Source organism: Arvicanthis niloticus, chromosome 5 (genome assembly GCF_011762505.2).
Source record: "Arvicanthis niloticus isolate mArvNil1 chromosome 5, mArvNil1.pat.X, whole genome shotgun sequence".
Taxonomy (NCBI): Eukaryota; Metazoa; Chordata; class Mammalia; order Rodentia; family Muridae; genus Arvicanthis; species Arvicanthis niloticus.
Window position 1 is genome coordinate 7,702,223 of NC_047662.1, and position 24,707 is coordinate 7,726,929.

The window sequence follows — 24,707 nt, forward strand, 5'->3', positions numbered from 1 at the left end:
ATTGTTGTTCTGTGTTTTGTTATGAAAACTGGTAAGTTGCCCTGCACCTGTAGCTGGGAGACTAGCACAGCTGGAGAAGCCCTGTCAGGAGCTGGTTGTCTGCAGCCTCTCGACTTCTATGGTAAGGAAGTTGGCAGGTAAGTGGACAAAGGCACTTGTATTTGATTCCTGGGACCACAACGTGGAGAATATGACTCCCACAAATTGTCCTCTGATCACGTGTATTGTGACATGCATGCCTCACATGTGTAAAACATTTTAAAAAGGAAAAGCCATTCAGAGTAGCATTGAGTAGTACGAAATATGCCCCGTGCGACACATCTGTTGTCCTAGCACCCAGGATGCAGAGGCAGGACAACCGGGAGTCCAAGATCACTCTTGACTACACAGTGAGTTTAAAGCCAGCCTGGGCCTTAAACCCTGTTTCACAGAGTTAAAATAATTGGGTTATAGAGGTGACTCAGTGGGTAAAGGCACTTGCCACCAAGCTTGGCAACTCAGCTGGTGGAAGGAGAGCACGGATTCCCATAAATTGTCCTTTGACTTTTACACTGGACTGTGTGTGCCCTTGAGCAAGGGAGCATGCACATGCATGCACACGTGTGTACACACACACACACACACACACACACACACACACACACACACACTGTACAGGGAAAAGGTGAAAGGGCTGTGAATACTCCTCTGGCAGCTCGAAACACTAAGTTCAGGTCTCAGCTGAGACCTGGGTGTGGTGGCACACCTGCCATCACTATGGTCTGGAGGCTGAGGCAGAATGAGCCTATGAGTTTGAGCAAGCCTGGGCTACACAGTGAAACCTTGTCTCAGAGAAAGGTAGGGGACATCACAACAAGTGATGTAGTGGCACACACTTGTGAGACTAGCACTGGGAAACGGAGGCAGGATGATCCTGAGTTTGAGGCCAGCAACGATACAGTGAAACCACACCCCAGTATCCCTAAGTCAAGGGCTGAGGAAGAGGCACAGCTGGCTCCCAACAGTACTTTCTAAGTTGCTGAGGCAGAGCCACCCCATGGCACACACCGGCCATTAGCAGTCCACAGAGCCTTCCAGATGCAGAGGTGAACTCTGTGCTGCTCCTGTGTGGTGCTCCTACATGTGTGGCCTTGGGTCTCTGAGCAGCCTCTTTGGGCATGTTTCTCTCCCAGTCTCTGAACACCCAGAGCTGGGTGAACAAAAGCAAAACAACCAAAAAATCCCAGAACCAGCTTTCTTCTGGTAGGAATAAATTTTAATGATTTTAAAACGGGTTTGTACAAAGCAGCACTGTCCGTAGCCCCAGGAGTCTCTTCAACACTATCTCTTTGGCCAGTTGTGCCGGAAGCCTCTGTAGAGATGGAGGAGAACCAGTTACCTCTTCAGGTTTATGAGCTGTGCAAATCTCACACACACAGTAAAGGAGGGCTGAGCAGGAGAGGAACCTGAGGCCTACGCTTGGGCCCTGAACTGTGTGGGGCTGTGGCAGCAGGCCTGTCCTGCTTCGTGTGTGTGATCCTGACATCAAGTTCTGCTCTAGCGTGAAAACACTCACCAGTGATGACCCACTTGCTGATTTCTCTCATCCCTAAGAACTAAGTTGGTGTGGGAAAAATTTGCACCCATGTGCTCTGAGGTGAGGGTACCCAGTGAAATGACAGTGTGAGAAAGAAAGGAAGGACATGGTCATGTGACTGTGACTTTGACATGGAGCAGGTGATGTCCGATTTTGCTTTCTGAGTGACAGAGGTCTTGCCCCTGTCCAGCTGAAGCCCCTGGAGCTGCATTCTGCTACGGTTCCTGCCAGCCCGGACAGTCCACCTACCTGTCCGACTTCCCAGCAGGAAATGACATGCTTTTGTTCCCCACCGACTGTTTAAGTTTTTTGGCTCCAACACATTTCTGAAAGGGAAGAGTTATGCACGCTGATGCCAACCTCAACCACCAGCCCTGGGGAAGACAGTTCTCACCCCAGCTTGTGTGCCCGACAGGCTGTGACAGGAACAGGAAGGGCTCTGCACATCCTGACCTCTGCTTACTATGCTTCAAGTTCAGCCTGGTTAGCACACTCCTGAAGCAGTCAGGAGTTATACAGGTAGCTCCTTCCCTGTGTAGGGCAGTACCTCAGGCCCAGGCAGTGGACTGGAAGACACCCTGTGCAAGGACATGCTGAGCCAGGCATAGTGGCACACACCTGTAATCCCAGCACCTAAATGGTAGAAGCAGGAGGACCAAGTTCTAGGTCAGCCTGGGCTACACTTGTACCATAGTGTTCGATGACTGTTCTTAAATTGCTCGTACAGGGGCCAGCAGGATGGTTTAGCACATAAAGACCTGCATCAGGTCACCGGAGCCTGTGGCAGAAAGCCATAACTCCATACACTGTTCTCTGGCTTTTCACACTTACACATTAATAATACATTTTAAAAAATTGCCGTGGAGACAACTGGGGGCAGCATCTGTACTTGAGAAGAAATGAGGTGGGAGAAAGTGTGTGAAGCCCCAGATGGTCATGACCCAAGGAAGGGGGTGAGAGCACTTTGAGCTGAGGGTACCTGCTGTAGCCTTACCTTGCCTGAAGGTGCCAGCTTACTGGGGTCAAACTGGGAGGAAGGCTTGGATTTACTGTCCCCTGAAAGGAAGTCAACATGACAATGAGGGCTTCAGGAAGCGGCATCCTAGATCGGCCTGCCACCCTTTCCTGTGCCCCAGCAGACTGAGACTATGCCATGCACAGGTTGCTCCCAGGCTGGCACTTCTGCATCAACACCTCAGGCCACTGTCGCTTAAGTGAGCTGAGGCATCACTCTGACATCCGTGTGTCAACTGTCGAGCCCTGCTTTCTTACTTTCCCAAGCTCTAGCAGCTGCTGCAGTCAGGAGTGCCACATGCAAACCCCTCATGGGGACCTCTAGGTTAAGGAGACATGGAAGTCACTTTGTGAGCCATGCCTTCAACCTAGACTTGACCTGTGGATGTGGGAGGCAACTTAACCATGAGTCACAATGGAGGCTATCCTGCTGAGCAGGGACAATGGCTACTGAGACTCTGCAGCGAGGAGAGCAGGGGGCTCTCTCTGTCTCTGCCACTGTTTGTCCCTTGTACTGGACAGGACTCACTCTAAGATTGAAGGTGCTCCCCGCACTCTGCAGCTCCTCCCTCCTCAAACTATCATTCGCCTCCTTGGTGTGTCCTCCCTGTCCTTACCAGCAAAGGCCCCGAAGTCTGACTGGCTGTAGTCATAAGGACTGAAGTCTTTCCCTGGGGGATCAGGGTCCTTGGCTTTCTTGGAGCTTTTTAGTCGTTTCTTCTCCTGTTTCTGCTCTATGGTCCTCAGGTCACTGGTGGCTCGCTCTCTCTTCTTAGAAGCATTTTCTAGCTGCAGGTAAGAAGACGCAGAGGGAAGCACAGGAGTGTGCAGTGACACCCCGCTATAATACTGCGGTCCCTCGCCTGGGTCAGGCCCAAGTGTAAACGTGAGATTCACTGTGTTTTACTCCACCTCACACACACAGCCTGCAGGCCATTACACGCAGCTTCACACCATTTTGTGCGGCATGCAATTTTTCACCCGTGGTGTTGGGTCAGCCCTCAGAAAGTTGTGGAGAGTAGGGATTTTGGATTTCAGGTGTAAGACTAGGATTTTCAACCTGCTTTAGCTGGGGATGACTCAAACTGCTTCAACAGCAAGAATGGGAGCTGAGGCTGGGGTTCAGGGACGATCACACTCAGCTAGTGTTAGCTGGAGAAAATTCCTAACTGACAGTGTTCTCGGGTCATTTAAGGCAAAGATTAAGAATGGATTTTAGAATAGTTCGGGTCTAATAAGGACAAAGAGATCTGGGAGCTGGGAGCAGGGGGCAGGGCTATGGTGTCACACACCTTTGACAGGCGGATCTCTGAGTTCAAGGCCAGCCTGGTCTACAGATGAGTGCCAGTACAGCCAGGGCTACACAGAAAATCCTGTCTCGGAAAACAAAAGCACCCTCCACCCCCACCAAAAAAGAACAAAGACTTCTCTAGGGTAGACTGGGACACAGCAATGTCCCTGCGCTTTGTCCTGACAGCTCATAGTCCAGTGCTACGAGGGTTTGCCAAAGACGCAAATCCTAAGAGAATTCTAATGTTTGAGGAAAAAAGAGGTGGGTGCTGACAGACCCAGATCAGCTGGGGTGTAAAGAGAGGCCCCTGACAGTGGTCCAGGAAAACTCTGAATATAAGCAGGGGCATCTGTTTCTGGAAAGGGCGAGGGGGCACGTACCGCGGCTTGCTGCCGCACGGGGATAGCCTGTTCCAGCACAGCGGCTGCGGACTCCTTTGCTTTCTCCTGGGCAGCTGTGAGAGAGAACCGCTTATAGATGCCTGCCATTGTCCACCCAACCTGGGCACAAGGGCCAGTACTGCTGCCTCTCCTTCCACCTGTTCCTTGGGCTCAGCTATAGATTCTTATCAACAGCCTTGCCTGCCTGTGCCTCTCAGGAGGCCAGGCCAAACAGCTAGCAGCTTCTCTGACACTCTTGGGGTCAACGTCCAGGAGTCAGGCCTCCTTTTAAAGATGGGGCTTCTCGCACAGTCAGCAACCCCATCTTCCTAGATGCTCAGGACAGACCCTCTGCCTCCCACACCTTCCTTTCCCATGCTTCATCCAACTTAGCACGAAGTGCTGGCTCTAAGACAGGGAGAGTCTAGGATCTGACATCAGACCTGTCAGCTGAGGGCTCAGGCGCTCGGTCCCTCTATTTGGATTGTGCCACTTGGATCCCCTCTGCTCAGAGCCCAGCCAAGTTACTCTGAGGACCAGCCAGTCTTCAGAGAGGCCCCTTGTCAGCCTCTCTTCCCCAGGAGTTCTGGACAGTCCTGCCTTGCCATTCTTTGGGCATACCAGCCAGGCAGCCACCACATGAGACCTTGGACTCTGTTTCAGTCCCCTCTCCCCCTGGATCTGTGCCAGCCTCCTCACTTCAGGTGACCTAGATTGCCTTTCCTCACCAGCGTCCAGAGCTCTTCCCTCTATACACAGAACTCCTGTTTTACAGGGACAGAGCACACAGGCAGTGACTATGCACCATACCTAGGAGAAGTTGAAGTTTGCAAGGTTGGGACTGGGCCTGTTCTGCTCATTGCCCTGTGTCAGTGAGGGCTGGGATCCCTGTTAGACACCCGTCATTCAACATCCTCAATCTGACTGAAGTGCTGGGGCTGTGCCTTCAAAGACCCTGCATTTACAGGGATGCAGACGCTACCTGTTTGCTCAGCTACCTTCTTCTTGGTTGCTTCTTTAGGTTCTTTCTGGACCTGGACCTGGCTGGCCAGCTTCCAGCGGTTGCTGATCTATAATGAAAACAGACAATGACCAAAACAAAAAACCAAAACAAACCAAAACAAAAAAGCTACCTAAACTCAGTTACTTGGGAGTGCCTATTTGTTTCAGAGGCAGTGGAGCGCATGCTAACCTACTAAGGACACGTAGTCTGAGCCAATACATCCTAAATCTAAAAGCACCATCTTTTGCCGGCTGTTTAAAAGATTCTTATTAAGGAGGTGCCTGAACCCCAGGCACCAGACTGTATGTGCTCAACCTGGACAACTCAACCCAGTCACCCTCTAGGTCAGGGGGCCTCAGTCACTGGCCCTATGGCCCAGTCAGTAAACAAAGTGGGGCTCAAGGTACATCTCCTTTGCCCTGTTTTCCCTCCCGTTTCACTTATAGATGTGGTCAAAAATGAACACAAGGGATGAACTGGCGAGGGTATGCCACAGCCAGGGCAGGAGACAGAGAAGCCCAGGTTGCTTCCTTTTCTTTATTTTGGTTTTTGAGTCAATGTTAGTTTCTGAGGTTCTCTATTTCTAGTCCCCTCACCCCTTCTTTGGAGATAAGGTCTCACTGTGTAACCCTGGTTGGGTCTGGAACCTGCTATGTAGACCAGGCTGACCTTGAACTCAGAGACCTATTAGCTTCTCTGAAATGCTGGAAGTAAAGATGTATTACTGGGCCTGGCTTGTTTTTCTCTCCATCTGAGTCTGAACCCAGAGCCCTGCACTTGCTAAGAGAGCACACTACCAGTCAGGTCTCCAAGTCCAGGACTTCTCATGTCTTCAGTTTTAGTTTTAATGTCTTTGCTTTTGAGGCAGGACCTCACCATGTAATAGGCTCCCCTAGAACTTGGTATATAGACCAGGTTGGCCTCAAAATCAGAGAACTGCCCGCCTGCTTCCCATGTGTTAGGGTTAAAGGTGTGCACCATTACACCCAGCCACCTAAGTTTTCATTACATTTTATTCACTCATTCTGTGTGTGTTTGTGCATACACATGCCACTGTGGATGTGTGAAGGTTAAAACACAATGGAGTCAGTTCTCTCCTTCCACCACGTAGGCTCCTGGGATCCACCTCAGCTTTTCAGGCATGGTGGTAGGATTCTTTACCCATGAACCACCTTGATGGCCCTGCAACTCCTCCTAAAAGCAGCAGGTTAACCCCCTTAGCACAGCACTGAGGACAGTGAGGGTGCTGTTTGGTGACAGGGCTTGCTGGTGGGTGTCATCACACATCCTTCCTATAGGGCCCTGTGTGAGGGGTATTCTTGTCCACAGTGCAAAGCAGTGTCTCCTCAGATTCAAGCTGCTCCCTTTAAGAGCCTTGAAGCAATATACACATATACAATGTTATAAACTATATTATTTATATACTTTATTACATATAAATTACTCCATTAGAAAAACACAAAACAGTTTTTTTTTTCCTTTCCAGTCTTGGATTTGAACCCAGGCTGTTATACATTAGACAAACACTATCCTATTGTGATATGCTCATGAAGCAGAGCAGGCTGCTGCTGCTGCTTCTTTCTGTTTTAAAGGCAGGGACTCCTAGATCCCAGGTTATCCTAGAATACACTGTGTAGCTGAAGATGCCTTTGGGCTTCTGGTCCTCCTGCTGAGCTCACAGGTGTGCATCTCACGCCAGCTTTACGTTGTGCTGGGGATCGAACCAGGGATCCACACAAGCCAGGCAAGCACTCTACTTAACTGAGCTCCATTCCCAGCCCCAAGCCCTTTGTTGTGGAGATTCCCAGAGGCTTCGGAGGACTGGGTTACAGTTTGGCCTCTTCCTAGAAGCAAGCTTAGATGCAAAAGGCCTCTGTCCTGTTTTCGGCGGCCTGAGAGGATGTGAGGCCTGCCTGAGAGGAGAGCCTCAGTCAGGTCAGAAGCCCGCAGAGAGCTACTTACTTCATAGATTTTCGAAGAAGGATCAAACTTTGCTGCTTGAGAGATGTGAGCCTTGTGTTCCAGAGAAGGCAGGAACTGCAGAAGGGGAAACAGTCACTGCCAATGCCAAGAGCAGGCACCTCACCTGTCAAAGGCACTACCACTGCCAGTGTGGTCCCACAAGGCCTCAACTCAAGAGTCCCGACCTGGACACCATGGTTGACTGACACGCCGGTGGACTTGGGCTCCCCCTCCACAGTCCTGCTTTCCTCCCCGGTGAAAGGCCTCTCGATTGCAGCATTCCCCGCAGCTCCTGCCGGCCTGGTGCAACTGCAGTACTCACCATCCTAAATGGGTTTTCAAAGGACTGCATTATGTTCTGGGCTTTTTTCTGTGCCACCGTCAATGGAGTCTTTCCAGTTTCCTCAGTGCTAGGTTCCTGCAGGGACAGATCAAACCATCATTTCTAGACAAGACCATGCTTCCGCACAAGGATGCTTTCCTGGGTCCACAACAGGGAGGATTTCTTTCTTTTCTTTTCTTTTCTTTTTTTGGTTTTTCGAGACAGGGTTTCTCTGTGTAGTCCTGGCTGTCCTGGAACTCACTCTGTAGACCAGGCTGGCCTTGAACTCAGAAATCCACCTGCTTCTGCCTCCCAAGTGCTGGGATTAAAGGCGTGCACCACCACTGCCCGGCGAGGATTTATTTCTTAAGGTGATGAATTCCTCATTTCTTTTGAGCTATGTAGACCAGGCTGGCCTCAAAACCAGGTATTTTTCTACTGGGATTAAAGGTGAGTGAGCCACTACCCCCAGCATGAGAGCTGATGCATTTTTACTGCCTTTACAGCCTCTAAGGCCCATGGTACTGTCACTATCTTCTATTCATGAAGAGGAAAAGCACAGGACTTAAACACAGCTCAACTTGGCCAGACAGCCTGAGGCCCTCACTGTAACTGACAAATGTGAACTGTAATATTATAGATCTTGACAGGGAACCAGTAAAAACAGGCCACCGAACATTGCTTACAACTGGATTCCTAACATCTGCTTGTCCCTGCAAGTTTTGCTTGCTCCTAGCACAGTATAGAGATAGCACAGCCTTCTTCAGACTAAGCATAGAAGTCTCACATCAGTGCAGCCTCAAGTTCATGAAGACTAGCTAGGAATGGGGCACGCGCCTGTAATCCCTGCACCGGAAAGCTGAGGCAGGAGAAAGCCAAATGATTTTGTTTGTTTGTTTTGTTTATTTTTCCAGACAGAGTTTCTCTGTGTCGCCTTAGCTATCCTGAAATTCACTCTGTAGAGCAGGCTGGTCTCAAACTCAAAGAGATCCACTTGACCCTGCTTCCCAAGTGCTGGGATTAAAGGCATGAATGCATGCATGTATGTATGTGCACATGTGTATGTATGTATGTATGTATGTATGCATGCGAACCACATGTGTACCCGGTGCCTGCTGATGGAGGTCAGGAGGGGTTGGATCCCCTGGAACTGGAGCTATAGATCTCCGTGAGCTGCCATCTGAGTACTGGGAATTAAACTAAAGTCCCCTGCAAGAGCAACAACTGAGAAATGAAGTTTGAGGTTAGACTGGGCAACAGAATGAGAACCTGATTACAAAGAAAAAAGAAAAAGGAAGCCTGAGCCAACATATCATATCAGGTTGTGAATCCCCATGACAGCTCCGCCAGCCTGTGGCCAGCAAAGGCTCCTACACCCTCTTTGTTCATGAATCACCACCGGGGAACCCTGTCTAAAATACTTTTTACTGTGACAGGCTTTGTCTGCGCAGCCCTGTTTGTCCTGTAACTCACTATGTAGAGGAGGCTGGCTCAAACTCAAGAGATCTGTCTGTCCCTGCCTCCTGTGTGCTGGGCATGCGCTACCATGCCTGGCTCATTCACAACTTTTAAAAATGTGTATGCATGCAAATGAATGCGCACAGATGTCAAAGGACAGACGACCTCTGATGTGGGCTCTCTTGCTCATCACCATGTGTGCCGGCTAGCTGGCCCATGAGCCCTCTGCCATCTGACCATAGGTGCCATGGATTACACAAGTGTTAGTGTTTGGCTTGTTAGTGCTTTCTGGAATCCAAACTGTAGTCCTCACTTTTGCATGGTGAGCATTTTAACCTCAGAGCCGTCTCTCTGGACCTTTAGGCTTTCCCTGTGCAGGGAACCCAGAAGTACCAATACAGGCAGACACAAAAGAGCTACATCACAGCCAGGTCCTAGGAACACAGCTCAGGTCAAGCAAGCCACACAGGGTCTCCAGAATGGCTACTCTCTCCTAGGGTCAGGAACCTGCTACTCCCTAGAGCCTGCACTGGCTGATGACGTCTCTTCCAGTGAGTTACAGTGTACAAAGTGTGCTCCTACGGCTTTTCTTCTCCTTTCCCTTAAAGCACGTCCAGATGATGATAGGTGTGTTCAGGAAGCATCTATGTCATACACTCCAAGTTCTGAAGAATGCTCTGCAGAGCCCTGCTGGCCACCCAGCTCATCTGGTCCTTTGCCAGGGCTGGATCTGCTCTTGTCTGTCATGTCAACCCAGTGTTCTTCTCCTCAGGCAATTTTCCCTCTAACGTAGGTTGGTCCTTCTGTCTGTCTGTCACAGGTTTCTCTGTGTAGCTCTGGCTGTCCTTGAACTCAGAGACCCACTTGTCTCTGCTTCCTGTGCGCTGGGACTAAAGGCATGTAGCACCACCATCCAGCTTTTCTTTTTGTTTATTAGAGATTTATGTCTGATGTATATGAGTGTTTTCTCTGTGTGTATCTGTGTGTACCATGGATGTGCCCAGTGCTCACAGAATTTGGAAGCTGTCAGATCTTTGGGAACTGGAGCCATCATGTGGGTACTTGGAGTTGAATCCAGATCCTCTACAAGCCAGTGTTCTTAGCCTCTGAGCCATCGCTTCTGCCTGTACTCTAAGGTTTCTTCATAAACAATGCTCAGGAGACACCCTCCTCAGCCTAGAGAGATCCCTGTCCACACCTCTCTAGCTTTACCCTTGGCACTGTTCTCAAACATGAATGCAAACTCTAGGCAGGCAGCCCGTGTGATAAGACCACAAACCACGAGGAAGCCTGAGCTGCTATGGTGGACTTCCTTGTTACTCACACTAAACAGAGTGATGACAGCCGTAGCAAGGAGGCATCTGGCGTCCACAGAGCTCTCTTCTTTACCCTCTGCGAAGAGGCTCGGCTTCTTCTGAAGTGGCACGGTCCCTAGAGACACAGAGGTAAGAAAGACCTGTGGGCTCTCATCCAGCAAACTGGCTCCATCCATCTGGGGGTTCAGAGGGTCTCCATCTTACCATCAGTTGGGGCGATGGGATAGTTATCTGGAGGGGCATGGGAGCAGTCATGGGGTCCAAACAGATCATTCTCCAATCTCTGCATCAAAGAGAAATCAGCAGACCACATGTAAAACTAATAAGCCAGCCAGGAGCTCTTGGCCAGTGGGACAGCACTGACCTGTCAGGGGCTGTGATCTCCACCCCTCCCATAGGTGACACAGCAGCCGTGACACTGTACCTCGGCGATGGGCAGTGGTCCACTCTTCTTTACTCCAGCTGCAGTTTCAGACTGAGGAGGAAAGAAGAGTAGGGCCAGTATGTAGCTCAGTTGGCAGTGTCTGCCGAGCATGCTTGAAGGCCTGGGTTTGACGTCCCCAGTGGGTGTGATTGCACATGCCTGTAATTCCAGTACTGCAGAGGCGGGAGCAGGAGGCTCACAAGCTCAAGGCCATTCTGGCTTACTTGAGACTCTGTCTCAAACAAACACACGCACATGCACATACACACAGACAAAAACCAAAGAAAGAAAAACGAAAAAGAAGAAACTGAGGAAAGTTGTATAAAGCCAAGGATACATGCTTATTCAGCAGGCTGTACCTGTCTGTGAGTCTGTCTCCTAAGGGCCAACAGCTATCCTTTCATCCCTCACCCTAAGCGCCTGGCACTCAGGCCCTCCCATGTGAAAGATCAGCGCTTCCTGTCAGAAGGTTATGAGGCAATGGCTTCCAGCCAGCCTGGAGGAGTCTTCTCTGGCAGCCAGCCTGCTTTCTACTTATACAAACTGGAAAACTAAGAGGGGCTTTTGTGTGTGTGTGTGAGTGCATGCACGAGTATAGGCACATGTAACATGGGGTGTATATATGTGTGGGCAGGTGCCCATGGCCTCACACAGGAGAGGCAACGTTCTCCCTCTGACCTCCTGAGCCCAAAGATGGACATCTTAACATGACAACTGCAAACAGATTCTCTTCTTTCATTTTGAGTCTTGTGTGTCAACAATCTTTCAAAAGATATTAAACAACTGACCACATATGTATCTCACCACCAAGTCAACACACTCAGAGTTGTCCTAAGGAGAGTACATATGGTGGGCAAGCCTGTAATTCTAGCTACTTGGAAGGCTGGGAGTGTGGGGGTGAAGGGGTGGGGGACTGGACTGAAAGTTCAAGGCCTGCCTGGGCTACAGGGTTACACAGCTGAACTCAAGGCTGGCCTAAGGACATCCTTGTATGGTAAAACCCTATCTCAAAAAGAAGGAAAAGAATTAAAGCAAAACCCCTAAAAGAAACCACTTAAGTTAAATTTTAGTAAGTTTTATTACATACAGCACAGACATTCCCACAAAGACACGTGTCTGTCTTTCTTCTTTCTTTATATTCATTCATTCAGCATGGCACACTGAGGATAGGATAACTTAAGGTGTTGATTCTTTCCTTCAACCATAAGGACCCAGGGATAGACTCAGATCATCAGGCTGTTGCTGCCAAGTGCCTATATATACGGTCTTGATCAGTTTTTGTTTTTTGTTTTTTGTTTTTTTTTGAGACAGGGTCTCATGAAAATCAGGCTGGCCTTAGACTCAGTAGATAGCTGGGTAGCTGAGGCTAGCTCTGTATCCAAGTGCTGGGATTACAGGTGTGCACTGCATGTGCTGCGATGGGTCTCTGTCTCTGTTCTGAGGGAGGCCTCACTTCCACCTATGATTACCCAAGCTTTAATCTTCCCCTCACTTTCCTGGATTGCCCCCTTTCCTCTTATTGAGGCTCCGACTGTGGCCTGGGTTCTCCCCCGCGCTCAGCAACTCTAACTGCTGGCTAGGTGGACAGCTCCTCCATAGCGCACAGGCTCAGCAGTAACTGGCAGCACTTCCCCATAACCCTTTCCACACTGATCCAGCCGTGCACACGCTGCAGGTTTGGCTTTCCACTGCCAGCTCCCTGCTCTCACTTACTCCATCAGATTAGCTGCTTTACTACAGTCGCTGAAGGGCTCAGTTATTTACTATCAAATTATGGAAAAAGGCCATAAAGGATAAGGCTTAATTTATGACTCATTAAAAACAAAAACGCAGCTGCCGGTGAGAGGCGACTGTCATGTGTGACAACCAGGACTCATACAGTGGAAGGAAAGAACTGCAGTATGTACTCTGATCTAGACACATGTGCTGTATGTACTACACATGTCTACTGTACATAGAATACATAAAAACTGAATTTAAAAATGTGTAGGCCAGAGCAACAAGTCAGCAGAAGAGCACCTGTGTAGTATGGGTAGGCCCTGGGCTTGAACCCTAGTATCCAACAATAAAATCATACCTCAGAACCCCAAATTCCAAACCAGCAAACATAAAAGCAGCTAAATCTAACAGAGCACACCCCATAGCTTACACGACACACCCTGTAGCTCCTCAGAGCCATTACAGCAGAGGAGCAGCTCAGGGCTGCAGAAGGCCACAGGAGAAGGTGCTGGAGAATGGGCCTGCTGAACGAAACACTGCGTACCTTGAGCAGGGGCATCTCTCGAGCCTGCTGGATTAAGAGATGCATCTCATTGATCTGCTGCCGGACAAGAGGTGGTACCGGGTTACAGCAAGCTATGATGCCTTGAGGCTCCCTGAAAACAAGGTCAAAGTCTCAGTGCGTCCTGGAGACAAGCCCTCAATACTTACTGACAGCAGTGACTGGGCAGCTGGGCTGTGGCTCACTCAGCAGAGTGCATGCTCAGCAGGTGGAAGCCTTGCATTCCATGCCCAGCACCACAGAGACCATGCATCCTGGTGCAGGTCTGTAATCTTAGCACTTGAGAAACAGAAGCAGGAGGGTCACAAGTTCTGCTACATAGTAAGTCGCAGGCCAGCCTGGTCAGGAAGTGAAGATCCCTCCCCCTAGCGAAGGCCATAGGAGTAGCAGATTACATAAATCAGCCCAGCCTGCCACGTGGACGTGTGATCTTTCCTGTACCCACGCGCAAGCCCATTCCTCATGCTGTCTTATAGACTGTGAGAGCTGGAGAAAAGCCTCCAGGAAACCTGTCCTCCAATTCCTCATTCCTGTTTATGCTCCAATTAATACAGCAAAATGCTTCTAAGTCAGGAGGCTTCGGAAAAACACCAAATGGCAGATGAAGCCAGAGCAGCAGGAGGGCCCGGGCTCAGCAGCAGGAGGCCATGGTGGCTTCCAGGGAGGATTCAGCAGCAGTCTCAGGATGCTGTGGCTGTGGTCAAGGGCAAGGCTGTGGGCTCGTGGAGGAGTGGACTCCTGTCACCAAGCTGAGCCTCCTGGCTAAGGACATGAAGATCAAGTCCGGGGGATCTACCTCTTCTCCTGGCCCACTACAGAAGCTGAGGTTATTGATTTTTGTTTCCTGGGTGCATCCCTAAAAGACGAGGTTCTGAAGATTCTGCCAGTATAGAAGCAGACTCAGGCTGGCCAGTGGACAGGTTCAAGGCTTTTTCCCTACTGTGGACTACAATGGTCCTGTTGGTCTTCGTATTAAGAGCTCCAAGGAGGTAGCCACTGCCATGGGAGGGGGATCACCATGGCCAAGCTCTCCATCATCCCTGTGCAGAGGGAGAAGCTACCGGGGGAACAAGATTCGCAAGGTCAGGCCACTGTGGCTCTGTGTTGGGACATCTCATCCCTGCCCTCAGAGGCACTGGCACTGTCTCGGCTCCTGTGCCCAAGAAGCTACTGATGATGGCTGGTATAGATGGGCTGCACACCAGCCAGGGGCTGCACTGCCACCCTGGGCAACTTTGCCAAGGACACCTTTGACCCCATCTCCAAGACCTACCTGACCTCTGACCTCTGGAAAGAGACTGTGCTCACCAAGTCTCCTTATCATCGTGTAAAAACCCACACCAGAGTCTCTGAAAGATCAGAGGACTCAGGCTCCAGCTGTGACCACCACATAAGGGTTTTATACAAGAAAAATAAAGTGAATTAAGTCTGTTAAAAAAACAAACAAAAAAACAAACAAACAAAAAAAACACAAAAAAACAAAGCGCCGGGCGGTGGTGGCGTACGCCTTTAATCCCAGCACTTGGGAGGCAGAGGCAGGTAGGTTTCTGAGTTTGAGGCCAGCCTGGTCTACAGAGTGAGTTCCAGGACAGCCAGAGCTACACAGAGAAACCCTGTCTCAAAAAACCAAAAAAAAAAAAAAACCAAAAAAAAAAAAAAAAAAAAACCAAAACAAAATACACCCCCCCCAAAACCAACAACAAAAAACCAAACCAAACCAACCAAACAAACAAACAAAAAAACCCCCAAAACCTGTGCAGCTTTAATTTGGAGAAAGGGACACAGAAAGCCTTGTGGGAAAGCTCTCTCTAAGGGACTGCAGCAGGCTCAAGACTAGCCATGCAGAGGCCAATTCGGAAGGTTTAGTTCTTATCCAGGAACCCTCAGGCGAGGACTGTGGCTCCCTGGGCCTTGCCACTTTCCAAGCGTGGAGTACTAACCTCTATGAGTACAGCCTGGGGCAGCCGCAATGAGTGCCCCGCCGGCTGGGAAGGACTGAGAAGAGAGAGCATGTCACTCAGGCTCTGAGACTTACTTAGGCAGTTCCTCAGCTATCTTTAGCATCATGTGATTGGGCAGAACATATCTGGAAGAAAACACACAATGGGCTCTCGGTAAGTACAGCTAGCAAGGTTCACTAAACACTGACGCAGGAGACAGCAGGCACCTCCAATCTAATGCCTGGTCCCACAGGCATTAGAAGAATCCCGAGTCCCTCACCCATAGCTCTCGTCCTCCCTGCGAGCGGTCTTGTCCCTCCAAGCAAACAACAGCTGAAAGGCTGTCAGCTGCTGCGAGTTCAGATGCTTCTTCTGCTTTCGATATAGCTCAAGGTAGGACTCGTCCGTAAAGATAGGCTTGACAAATTTCTGCAAAATGGTAGACAATATTTGAGATCAATGGGCAGCAGGGAAGGACCGACCGCCTAACACTCATGAAGCCCTGAGTGTGACCCTCACTCGGCACTGTAGGCTGAAACCTGGACTAATACAGTACTCTCCAAAATGTTTGCCTCTTGCATTAAAGGACAGAGGTAAATGAGTTCAGTGGCCCACTTGGGAAGCTAACACAGGAGGAGTACAAGCCAGAGGCCACTCTGGGTTACCTAGTGAGACCCTTAATCCCAGCTCTTGGGAGGCTGAGGAAGGAGGATCTCTGTGAGTTCAAGGCCAGACTGGTTTACAAAGGCTACACAAAAATTTCTGACTTAAAAAACCAAAATACCACCGGGCGGTGGTGGCTCACGCCTTTAATCCCAGCACTTGGGAGGCAGAGGCAGGCGGATTTCTGAGTTCGAGGCCAGCCTGGTCTACAGAGTGAGTTCCAGGACAGCCAGGACTACACAGAGAAACCCTGTCTCGAAAAAACAAAACCAAAACCAAAAACAAACAAACAAACAAAAAACCAAAATACCAAAACAAAACAATCCTGAAGCCAAGGCGGATACAGAGCTCAGTGGGAGAGAGCTTGCTTAGCGTGTGTTCTGGACTCAATCTCAGTGCTGCAAGGAAAACCAAAACCAACTGCAAAGCCTAACACCTTGCTATGGAGCACACACTGATAATGTGATAGCATGAGGCTTAGCACGGCTTCGGCATAAGGATGACACCACAGGAAACGCACAATAAATACCTAAACTCCTAATCATTCACTCAAGAAATGGACCAGTGAACTGATTAAGGTTCTCAAAAAAAACAGAAAAACCTAGCATTTCTTTTTTTTTTTTTTTTTTTTTTTTTTTTTTGGTTTTTCGAGACAGGGTTTCTCTGTGTAGCCCTGGCTGTCCTGGAACTCACTCTGTAGACCAGGCTGGCCTTGAACCCAGAGATCCGCCTGCCTCTGCCTCCCAAGTGCTGGGATTAAATGCACGCACCACCACTGCCCGGCAAACCTAGCATTTCTACGAGGAAAATGCAAATTGTCTGTCTGACTATCTGACTGACTGACTGACTATCTATCTATCTATCTATCTATCTATCTATCTATCTATCTATCTATCTATCTGATATTTTTTTTTTCCCAAGACAGGGTTTCTCTGTGTAGCCCTGGCTGTCCTGGAACTCACTCTGTAGACCAGGCTAGCCTCAAACTCAAGAGATCTACCTGCCTCTGCCTCCTTAGTGCTGGGATTAAAGGTGTTCACCAACATGAGCCAGCTTGCAAATTATTTATTAGTTTAATTTGTGTTTTTGGATGAGGAGGAGAGGATGAAGGAAAAGAAGGAAATGTAATGGTATACATGTGTAGAATAGCCCGCTAAGAGCCATCATTCACTCCCTCCTCAGCCCAGCTATCTCTGGTTCTTCACAATAGGGTTGGTTTCTCTATGTCCCGGAGCTCTGTAGACCAGGTTGACCTCCAATTCAAGAAATCTGCCTGCCTCTGTCTCCAGAGTGCTGGGATTTGAATGTGCACTGGTGTTTTGGTTGCATGTATGTCTGTGTGAGGGCACTGGATCCCTGGAACTAGAGATATAGACAGTCGTGAGCTGCCATATGGGTGCTGGGAATTGAACCCTGATCCTCTGGAAGAGCAGATAATGGTCTTAACTACTAAGGCATCTCTCCAGCCCTAAGAACCATTATTCTCTATGCTAACTTCAAAACAAAATAGAACAAAACAGAAGAACTCAATCAGAAACAGCCGGAGTGCGGGGTCTGTGTAGCTCTGATGACATGGTACCTTGAGGCAGATGTCCCTGCTCCGCTGCCACACCACCTGCAACTGGACAGGTTGATCGTTGCCTCTTTCCCACAGCTCCAGCCTCATTCGGTCATAGATGTAAAGCAGGTAATGGGTGTCATCCCGGGCATAGCTCAGCATTTCCTCTGGCAGAGGGCTAGAGTTGCAAGAGAGACATAGTTTCAACAACTGTCCCGGGGACGGTCTTCCAAACTGTCTATATCCTGGGTGACAGAACTTTCTTGGCCCCTTTCTCATCCCAAAGATTCTTTCCTTCCCAATGGGACATGAAGAGTTCCTGTGTCTCAGTATGACAAACTGTTATTTAGCATGGGGTAACAGTTATGTTATGGACCATCTGTCTGTTCTGACCCTCTGTGCTTTCTGACCTCTGCTATGAGATGGGAGCAAGCACCGAGAGGGCTGTGTGATGACCGGGGCACTGCCCTGGTGCACGTGACCCAGTACTGGGAGAAAGGCTAGGGCCTCAGAATGAAGTGGCTTTCAAATGTTACTAATTTCCGTTTTATACTGGGAATGTAATATCACTGCAAATACACTCTCCTTTTTATATTTAGAAATTCTGATGTCTAGTGGGGGTAGAGCTCCAATTTAATCCTAGCACTCAGGAGGCAGAGACAGGTGGATCTTTATGAGTTTGAGGCCAGCCTGGTCTACAGAGTGAGTTGTAAGATACCCAGAGCTACACAGAGAAACCCTGTCTTGAAAAATAAACAAAATTCTGGCATGGCAGCACAAGAAAAGCGATTGTCAAAGTGACCTAGTGGACTAGGCTTCCAAGTTGACAGATTCTTTCCTGCTGCCCACACATCTTTGCCACTGGCAGACTAAACTGACCGTATCCTCCAGTCTGCCAGCTGATACTGCTTGTTTGATTCCACACCACAGTAGAGTCTCAGCAGATGGTCAAGTGAGTGACGAGCCAGGTTGAGAAGCCGTGCTGCCTGGTGTGTATCAAACATGTTCACCACATAGAGCCCGAAGTCTTTCTGCAGCCACTCTATGTCAGAGTCGGCACCATGGAAGACCTGAAAACAAAATCAAGGCTGGTAGTTGACACCAGCAGCAGGCTATTCATCTGTCTTCTTACTCAGCCAGCCTTTGGGGGTACCAGAATACTGGTAGGAAGTGAACCCTGGGACCTGCATATGCTAGGCAAGCACGCTGCCGCTGGATGACATCCCCAGCCCAGGGCACCTGTAGTTTAAAGGGCTCCTTTCACTCGGGTCCCAGGCTTTGAGCTTGTAACTGTAACTGTTAAGGGCTGCACCTGCTCTCAGGCCACAGTCTGGGTAAGGAGCTCTGTTAGCTCCAAATGTGCCCTCAAGTTTGAGCAATGCAACCGATTGGGATCCCTCAAACAGTCGCCACCATGATTTCTATCAACTAACTGGGATCCCGCAAGCAGTCACCAACATGATTTCTATCTCTGGCCAACCAAAGCTGCATTGTAAACGTCCTTATGGGGACCTAGAGTTAAGTAGATAAGCATGCTGAACCTCAGGGTAGAGGATGACATGAAAGAACAAGATGGTACCCTGAAAAGCACTGTGATCCCACCTCAGGCAAGAACCAGAATGGCTGACCTTAACGATGGCTGGGTCTGTGAGGCTCTCGTTGAGAATGTACATGTCACTTCGAAGCTCGAGGGTGTCAACAATGAAGTCTTCTGTTCGGGTGGAGATCTGCATCAGGCAGGTCAGTCCTAGGAAGCTTCTGTATGAGTGATGCTGAACCATGCAGAAAGGGGGGGTGGTTGGGGGAAAGGATTACTAGGTGTTCCTTCACCTTTTAGTTCTTATTCTGGGAATTCTGCACAGAGAACCCACAAGCTTCCTCTACCAGTTCTTAAATGTTAGCTATACAAGTTACACAACTAATCTTTAGGAAAAGAAATTAAGGCAGGAAGATGAAACTGAGTTTGGGGCCAGCCTGGCCTACAGCACAATACTTGTTTCAGGGCCCCACACATAAAAAACAAGAGATTAAAATCTGTGCTAACTTTAGACTTCCCAAGTAGATAACTCACAGGCAGAGAAAGATTTCACTAAAGGTCAATTTCAAGGTACCTCTAGGTCCACTGCAAACTCCTGACAGCCCAGCAGCTTCTCATTGAGCTCCACAAGGTCATCCAGGGATGACACAAAGTGGCAGGGCGTCTCTTCCACAGGTCTGTACAACTGGACCAAGAAAGGAACACAGAGAGCATCGTGTTAAAGACAAACCCTACGAAGGTACAGGATGAATTCCAAGTGTAAGGGGTGACCCCACACTGCAGCCTAAAGCTACCACAGGAAAGCAGGAATATACCAAACCAGGCTCCCAGAAGCCAGCTTTGAAAGCGAGTGTGGACACCAACCTGTGGCTGCGGTCTCTGCAGCACCGAGTGAGGAGGAGTGAAGTGGTCGAGTTCATACTGATAAGGGTGTGCAAACCTGAGTGAACACAACACAAACCTTTGTATTAATGCCATGATTCAGAAGGAACACAGCCACTCAAACACAACGTGTGTAACAGATGAGTGGGATGGAGCTGGGCTGCTACAGTGCTTGTCCAGCAACACGAAGCCCTGGGTCCCAACCTCAGTACCAGACAAGCCTGGGCAGGCGGGCAGGCAGCTCTAATCTTAGCATCTGAGAGGTGGAGGCTGGAGGATCCTAAGTTGAGGGTCACCCTTGGTGACAGCCAGCCTGAGCTATACAAGACCACGTCTTACTCCTGCCTATCCCCAACAACAAAAAATGAGGAAAGATTATACTGTGAAAATACCTTGACCTGACAGTGAGTTAAAGGCCAGGATGAGCTACAAACATGAACCTTTATCTGAATATAATAAATAAAGAGGCTGATGCTCACCTGGACTGTCCATACATTCAAAGTGAATTGACAAACAATAGCATGGCCCCTGTGTAAGGGAGACACGCAGACCTGAGACGGCCCAGCATTAGGAGTATACACTGTTCTGCAGAAGACTGAAGTCAGTTCCTAGCACTCATGTCGGACAGCTCACTTGACTTTCTCTTCTGACCTCTACATGCACTTGTGCATGTGTGCGCAAGATACAACGCATGCACGCATGCTGAATCTTTAAAAAAATGGTGCAAAGGGCCAGCTATGGAAAGACCATGCCCATGTACTTACATGTCCTGCTCCACCTGCTGGGTTCGCTGCTGATGGATGAAATCTGCCAGGGCTGGGGGGACATCCAGGTCCTCGGGACGATCCTGTGGGCGTTCCCGCCTTTCTTTTGAGAGAGCTGGAGACCAGGCAGCAACAGACAGCGTCACACATGAGGTACACACTTCACTGCTTAGGAAGAGGAGGAGCTGATGGGCCCTCCGAGGACAGAAACAGAGGAGTGAACTCTCAACCACTTCAAAGGCACCACTTACCCTGAGGGAGTGGCTTCCGAGCATTGGGTTTGACAAAGATTTTCGGCAGAAATGGTGTGTTGGAATTGTCAATCTTCTCTCGAAACCTGAGCTGAGGTCGGAGGATGTTTTTTGCATGCAGCAGTCGGAAAGTCTCAGATTTTGCCTTTTTGCCATATTCTCCTGCCTGTGGTGAACACATACGAATCAACCGAGGCAAAGCCACTGGATGAAGTAGGAAAAGAAATTCCAGCTTGTCTTCTGGAGACAAGATCATCTCAGTACCACACATTTGGAATGTTATTGCACATGTGGGTTCAAAAGCCACACGGAGACGGGGTATGTGCGCTGTGTGTGCTTGTGAGACCATGTGGAAGTGGAGAGTGCCCACTTGCAGCATGTCCCGACAGCAATGCAAAGTAAAACGTGCCATATGGATAAAGCCCATGTTAGAGGCTCTGTCAAGACTGCAGAGCAGGGCTCACCTTCCGGTTCCAGCTCGACACTATTGTTTTGGGGACCTGCAGCCCTGCAGGGAGGATAGGCTGCTGATGTTTGTTCACACCGGAGGCTTCATCCAGTAATATACCCTATGAGGAGACAAGGCACGGGGTCATTTTCAAGAAATGCATTCACAGAATTATGTGGTTTATATATATGTGAAAGAGTAGGTAAGGGCTGAAGAGATGGCTGTGGTTAAGAGCATTGGCTTTTCTTCAAGATGACCTGAGTTCGATTCCCAGTACCCACATGGCAGCTCACAACTCTCTGTAATTCCAGTTCTAGAAGACACCCTCACATACACACAAGTGCAGACAAAACACCGATGCACATAAAATAAAAATGAATAAATTAAAAACAGATAAATATATCAAAATATTATTTATATGTTGAAAGTATTCTGAATTTTAACTTGCCAATTAAAATTTTAAATTTTTTAAAATGATTTATCTTATTCTATGTGCACTGATATTTTGCTTGCATGTATGTCTGGGTGACGAAGTTGGATCCCATGGAGGAGTTACACATACTTGTGGGTGCTGGGAATTGAACCTGGGTCCTCTAGAAGAGCAAAAAGTGCTCTTAACTTCTGAGCCATCTTTCTAGAGCTAAAAACTATAGATGTTTTTGCAAAGCATGGATGTGGGCTGAAGAGAGCATGTTTGGCTCTTGCAGAGGCCCGGTGTTCTACCCCAGCAGCTATGTTAGGTGGGTCACAACTGTCTGTAACTTCAGCCCCAGTGGGTTCCAATACCACTGGTCTCCACTGACACTGGCATTTAAGGAGCATAGGCCTGTACATATAACTGAAATCTCCATCCACCCACCCACCCTCCCATCTGTCAATCAGAGAGACGGTTTTACTGTAACGAGCAGGTTGGTTTGGAACTCATAGAGATCCACCTGCCTTCCCTAGTGTATGGCCACTAGGCTTGGCTACATTTATTTCCATTTTCCATCATGCTGGAGTTTCCTCCTGCATTGTGATGTCTGCACTTCCTGTCTGTGAGTTTGCTCATGTGGACGGGAGGCACTCACCACTCTCTCCAATATCACGTCATTGGTATCGACCAGTAAATCGAACTTGTCCTCCAACTCAGTCACTTTACTTCGGTCTTTGATGTTGCTGCGACACCCATGGTACTGCATCACCCGACTCATGCTAAGGCAGTGAGGAAACGTGGAAAACCAAGTTCAGTACATGTGCCTTTATTCTACCAATCTACGGTCTGGGAAAACACTTCAAATGGCTGGGATCACAGGCTTCTCAGCACTCAGGATGAAATTAATAAAATGTATATTCTCACAAGACCCAAAGCCAGGCCTGGCAGTGCAGGCTTGTGATGCTGGCTTTTTGGAAGGCTTGGGCACCAGTGAGTTTGAAGCCAACCTGTGTAATTTAATGTGTTAGACTTACTCTCAATAAAATAATAACTTCAAGGTAATTTCTCCCAATAATTAATGGACGAGAAACATGTGGTCTTGGCTGATCTACTCACTCTGTAGACCATGCAGAGATCCACCTGCCTCTGCCTCCCTATTGCTGGGGTTAAAGGTATGAGCCACCACACCCAGCAAGACATTTTAAATAAACGAATATTTTGTGTGTCTATGTGTGAGCTCCCCTGCCCATGTGTAAAGGTCAGGGGACAGCTTGCAAGAGTGAGCTTGCCTCATCCCAAGTCTCAGGGGTTGAACTCAGGCCTCCAGGCTTGGCATTCGGTGCCTTTTCCCCACCGAATCATCGTGCAGGCCCTTTATTTATTTTTTATCATAGATCGTGCAGGCTACGTTGGCTCCTACTTTTATTTTAGTACTCAGGACGTAGAGAAAGGTTGATCTCTTAAGATTTTCAAGGATAGCTTGGTCTATATAGCAAGTTCCAGGCTAGCCTGGGCTCTGCAGTGAGCCGCCAGTTTCCCCCAACAACCCCAGGCCATGTGGCTATCCTATGTTCCTCTTGGTTACTGGCATTTAGGCAGTGCTTTTTTGGTGGTTGTTGGTACTGCAGTTCAGACCCAGGGACCCATCATGGTCATTATTATGTTCATTCCCGACCACTGAGGTATGCTACTCTCGGGAAAATCTTATATTCCTTTCAATCAATGTAATAAACTCACCACTGAAGCAACCTGTCTCCTTGTGTCTCACAAAATGCCTGGAAGGCAGGAAAACTTCGGTAAAAATCATACTCGTCACCAAACTGCGGCAGGCCCCCAGACGCCTTTGTAACTGCCACTACCGACCCAAGTGCAAACTGAAAATCCAGAGAAAAAGACACAGTTTAAAACACGGATTCCTGCTCATTGAGCACAAAACAAAACAAAACACCCACAAGATTTTAAAGATATCTATCCCAGAGAGCTGGAGAGATGGTTCAGTGTTAAGAGTAAGCAGTGCTTGTACGGGACCTGGGTTATACTGGGCTCAAACACAGAGATCCACCTGCCTCTGCCTTCCAAGAGCTGGGATTAAAAGTGTGCACCACCACCACCACCACCCGGCTCAGATGATCATTTCATAACCAGTGATTTAGGTAGACTGTTTTGAGGTAGATAATGGGAAACTATCAGAAGTGGCTGTCACTGATAAAGAATGGGTACTTATTTTAAGGCAGTGGTTTTCAACCTGTGGGTCACATATCAGATACCCTGTCTATTTACATTATGATTCATAACAATAGCAAAATTATACTTATGAATTAGAATATATATATATACACACATACACTCACACACACACATATACAAGAGGATCGCAATTTATTTTAAAGTTAATGTCTATACAGAGTGCTTCAGCAAGGCCATCAATGAAAATAATCTTATGGTTGGGGGTTGGGGATCCCAGCAGAGGGGAGGTGTTAAGGCCTATTGACAGCACCATGAATTTTGTGAACAAAGAATTTAACTAAAAACTCCATGCTCCTTCTCAAGAGGTACTGGTGAATGCTCTTTGGCACTTGGAGAGGGTCGATGGAGCTGTGACGGGTGACATCCAATCCAAGAGGTTGGGGTAACAGACGTTAGTGCAACAGCGGGGTGAGCAATGGGCGGGAGAGCCGCCCAGCTGTGGGGCCCCTCAGGAGAGGTCGTGCAGGGTGCGCCACGTGGATGACGAGGCCGCCTTCCGAAGGCGCGGACACGGCTTTACACGCGAAGCCGCACGCGCTCACACCGGAAGCGCGGGGCCCTCTGCTCCTGCTCTCCGTGCGCACCGTCAGGCCGCCGTGACAGGCGCCGGAAGCCCGCAGCCCTAGGCCCGCCTCCGGCCAGAACAGGGGGCTCCTAGGGTGCCCCAGGGCCCGCGAACTCACCTTTACGAAGCTGTCTGCATCGGGGAAGCCAGGTAGTACCATCTCCGCGTCAGGCTTGGTCGCACTCGTCGCCGGCGCGGACTGATGCTCCCGGGGACTGGGAGGCGCCATATTTCCGTCCTAGGGCGGCTCTTCTCGCGAGATTGTTCCGGCAGACCCGAGACTGGCGTAACGCGCACGCGCGCGGCTCAATAACACCCCCACCCCACCCCCCAATCCAGGTCAAGTAAGTAGTGTGGCTTGTGACCGGGCTTGGTTTACGACGGGGAAATTTAGGCTTTTCTTTAATTTC

At 49.1% G+C, this 24,707-nt stretch overlaps 1 protein-coding gene across 5 annotated transcripts; it reads right to left on the reverse strand.

The window, feature by feature from the left end:
- Nucleotides 1–1,233: 1,233 nt before the first annotated feature.
- Nucleotides 1,234–24,573, reverse strand: Exosc10 (exosome component 10). 5 transcript variants are annotated; one of them, XM_076933744.1, is made up of 25 exons: nucleotides 24,416–24,573; nucleotides 23,223–23,359; nucleotides 22,141–22,264; nucleotides 21,087–21,191; nucleotides 20,623–20,788; nucleotides 20,372–20,486; nucleotides 19,590–19,665; nucleotides 19,300–19,410; nucleotides 18,817–18,960; nucleotides 18,068–18,258; nucleotides 17,210–17,366; nucleotides 15,248–15,396; nucleotides 15,063–15,113; nucleotides 13,010–13,121; nucleotides 10,747–10,797; nucleotides 10,527–10,605; nucleotides 10,331–10,437; nucleotides 7,412–7,552; nucleotides 7,227–7,301; nucleotides 5,244–5,331; nucleotides 4,262–4,335; nucleotides 3,208–3,379; nucleotides 2,571–2,632; nucleotides 1,826–1,902; nucleotides 1,234–1,351 (listed from the first exon to the last, which is right to left on the reverse strand). In XM_076933744.1, the coding sequence occupies exons 1-25, from the start codon at nucleotides 24,524–24,526 to the stop codon at nucleotides 1,321–1,323; spliced, it is 2,706 nt and encodes a 901-aa protein (XP_076789859.1). In that variant the 5' UTR covers nucleotides 24,527–24,573; the 3' UTR covers nucleotides 1,234–1,320. The 5 variants fall into 5 exon arrangements, 4 of the variants coding, with proteins under 4 accessions (XP_076789859.1, XP_034358130.1, XP_076789858.1 ...); XM_034502239.2 differs by having other exon boundaries at nucleotides 7,549–7,644; XM_076933743.1 differs by lacking the exons at nucleotides 1,234–1,351; nucleotides 1,826–1,902 and adding an exon at nucleotides 2,005–2,209.
- Nucleotides 24,574–24,707: the final 134 nt, after the last annotated feature.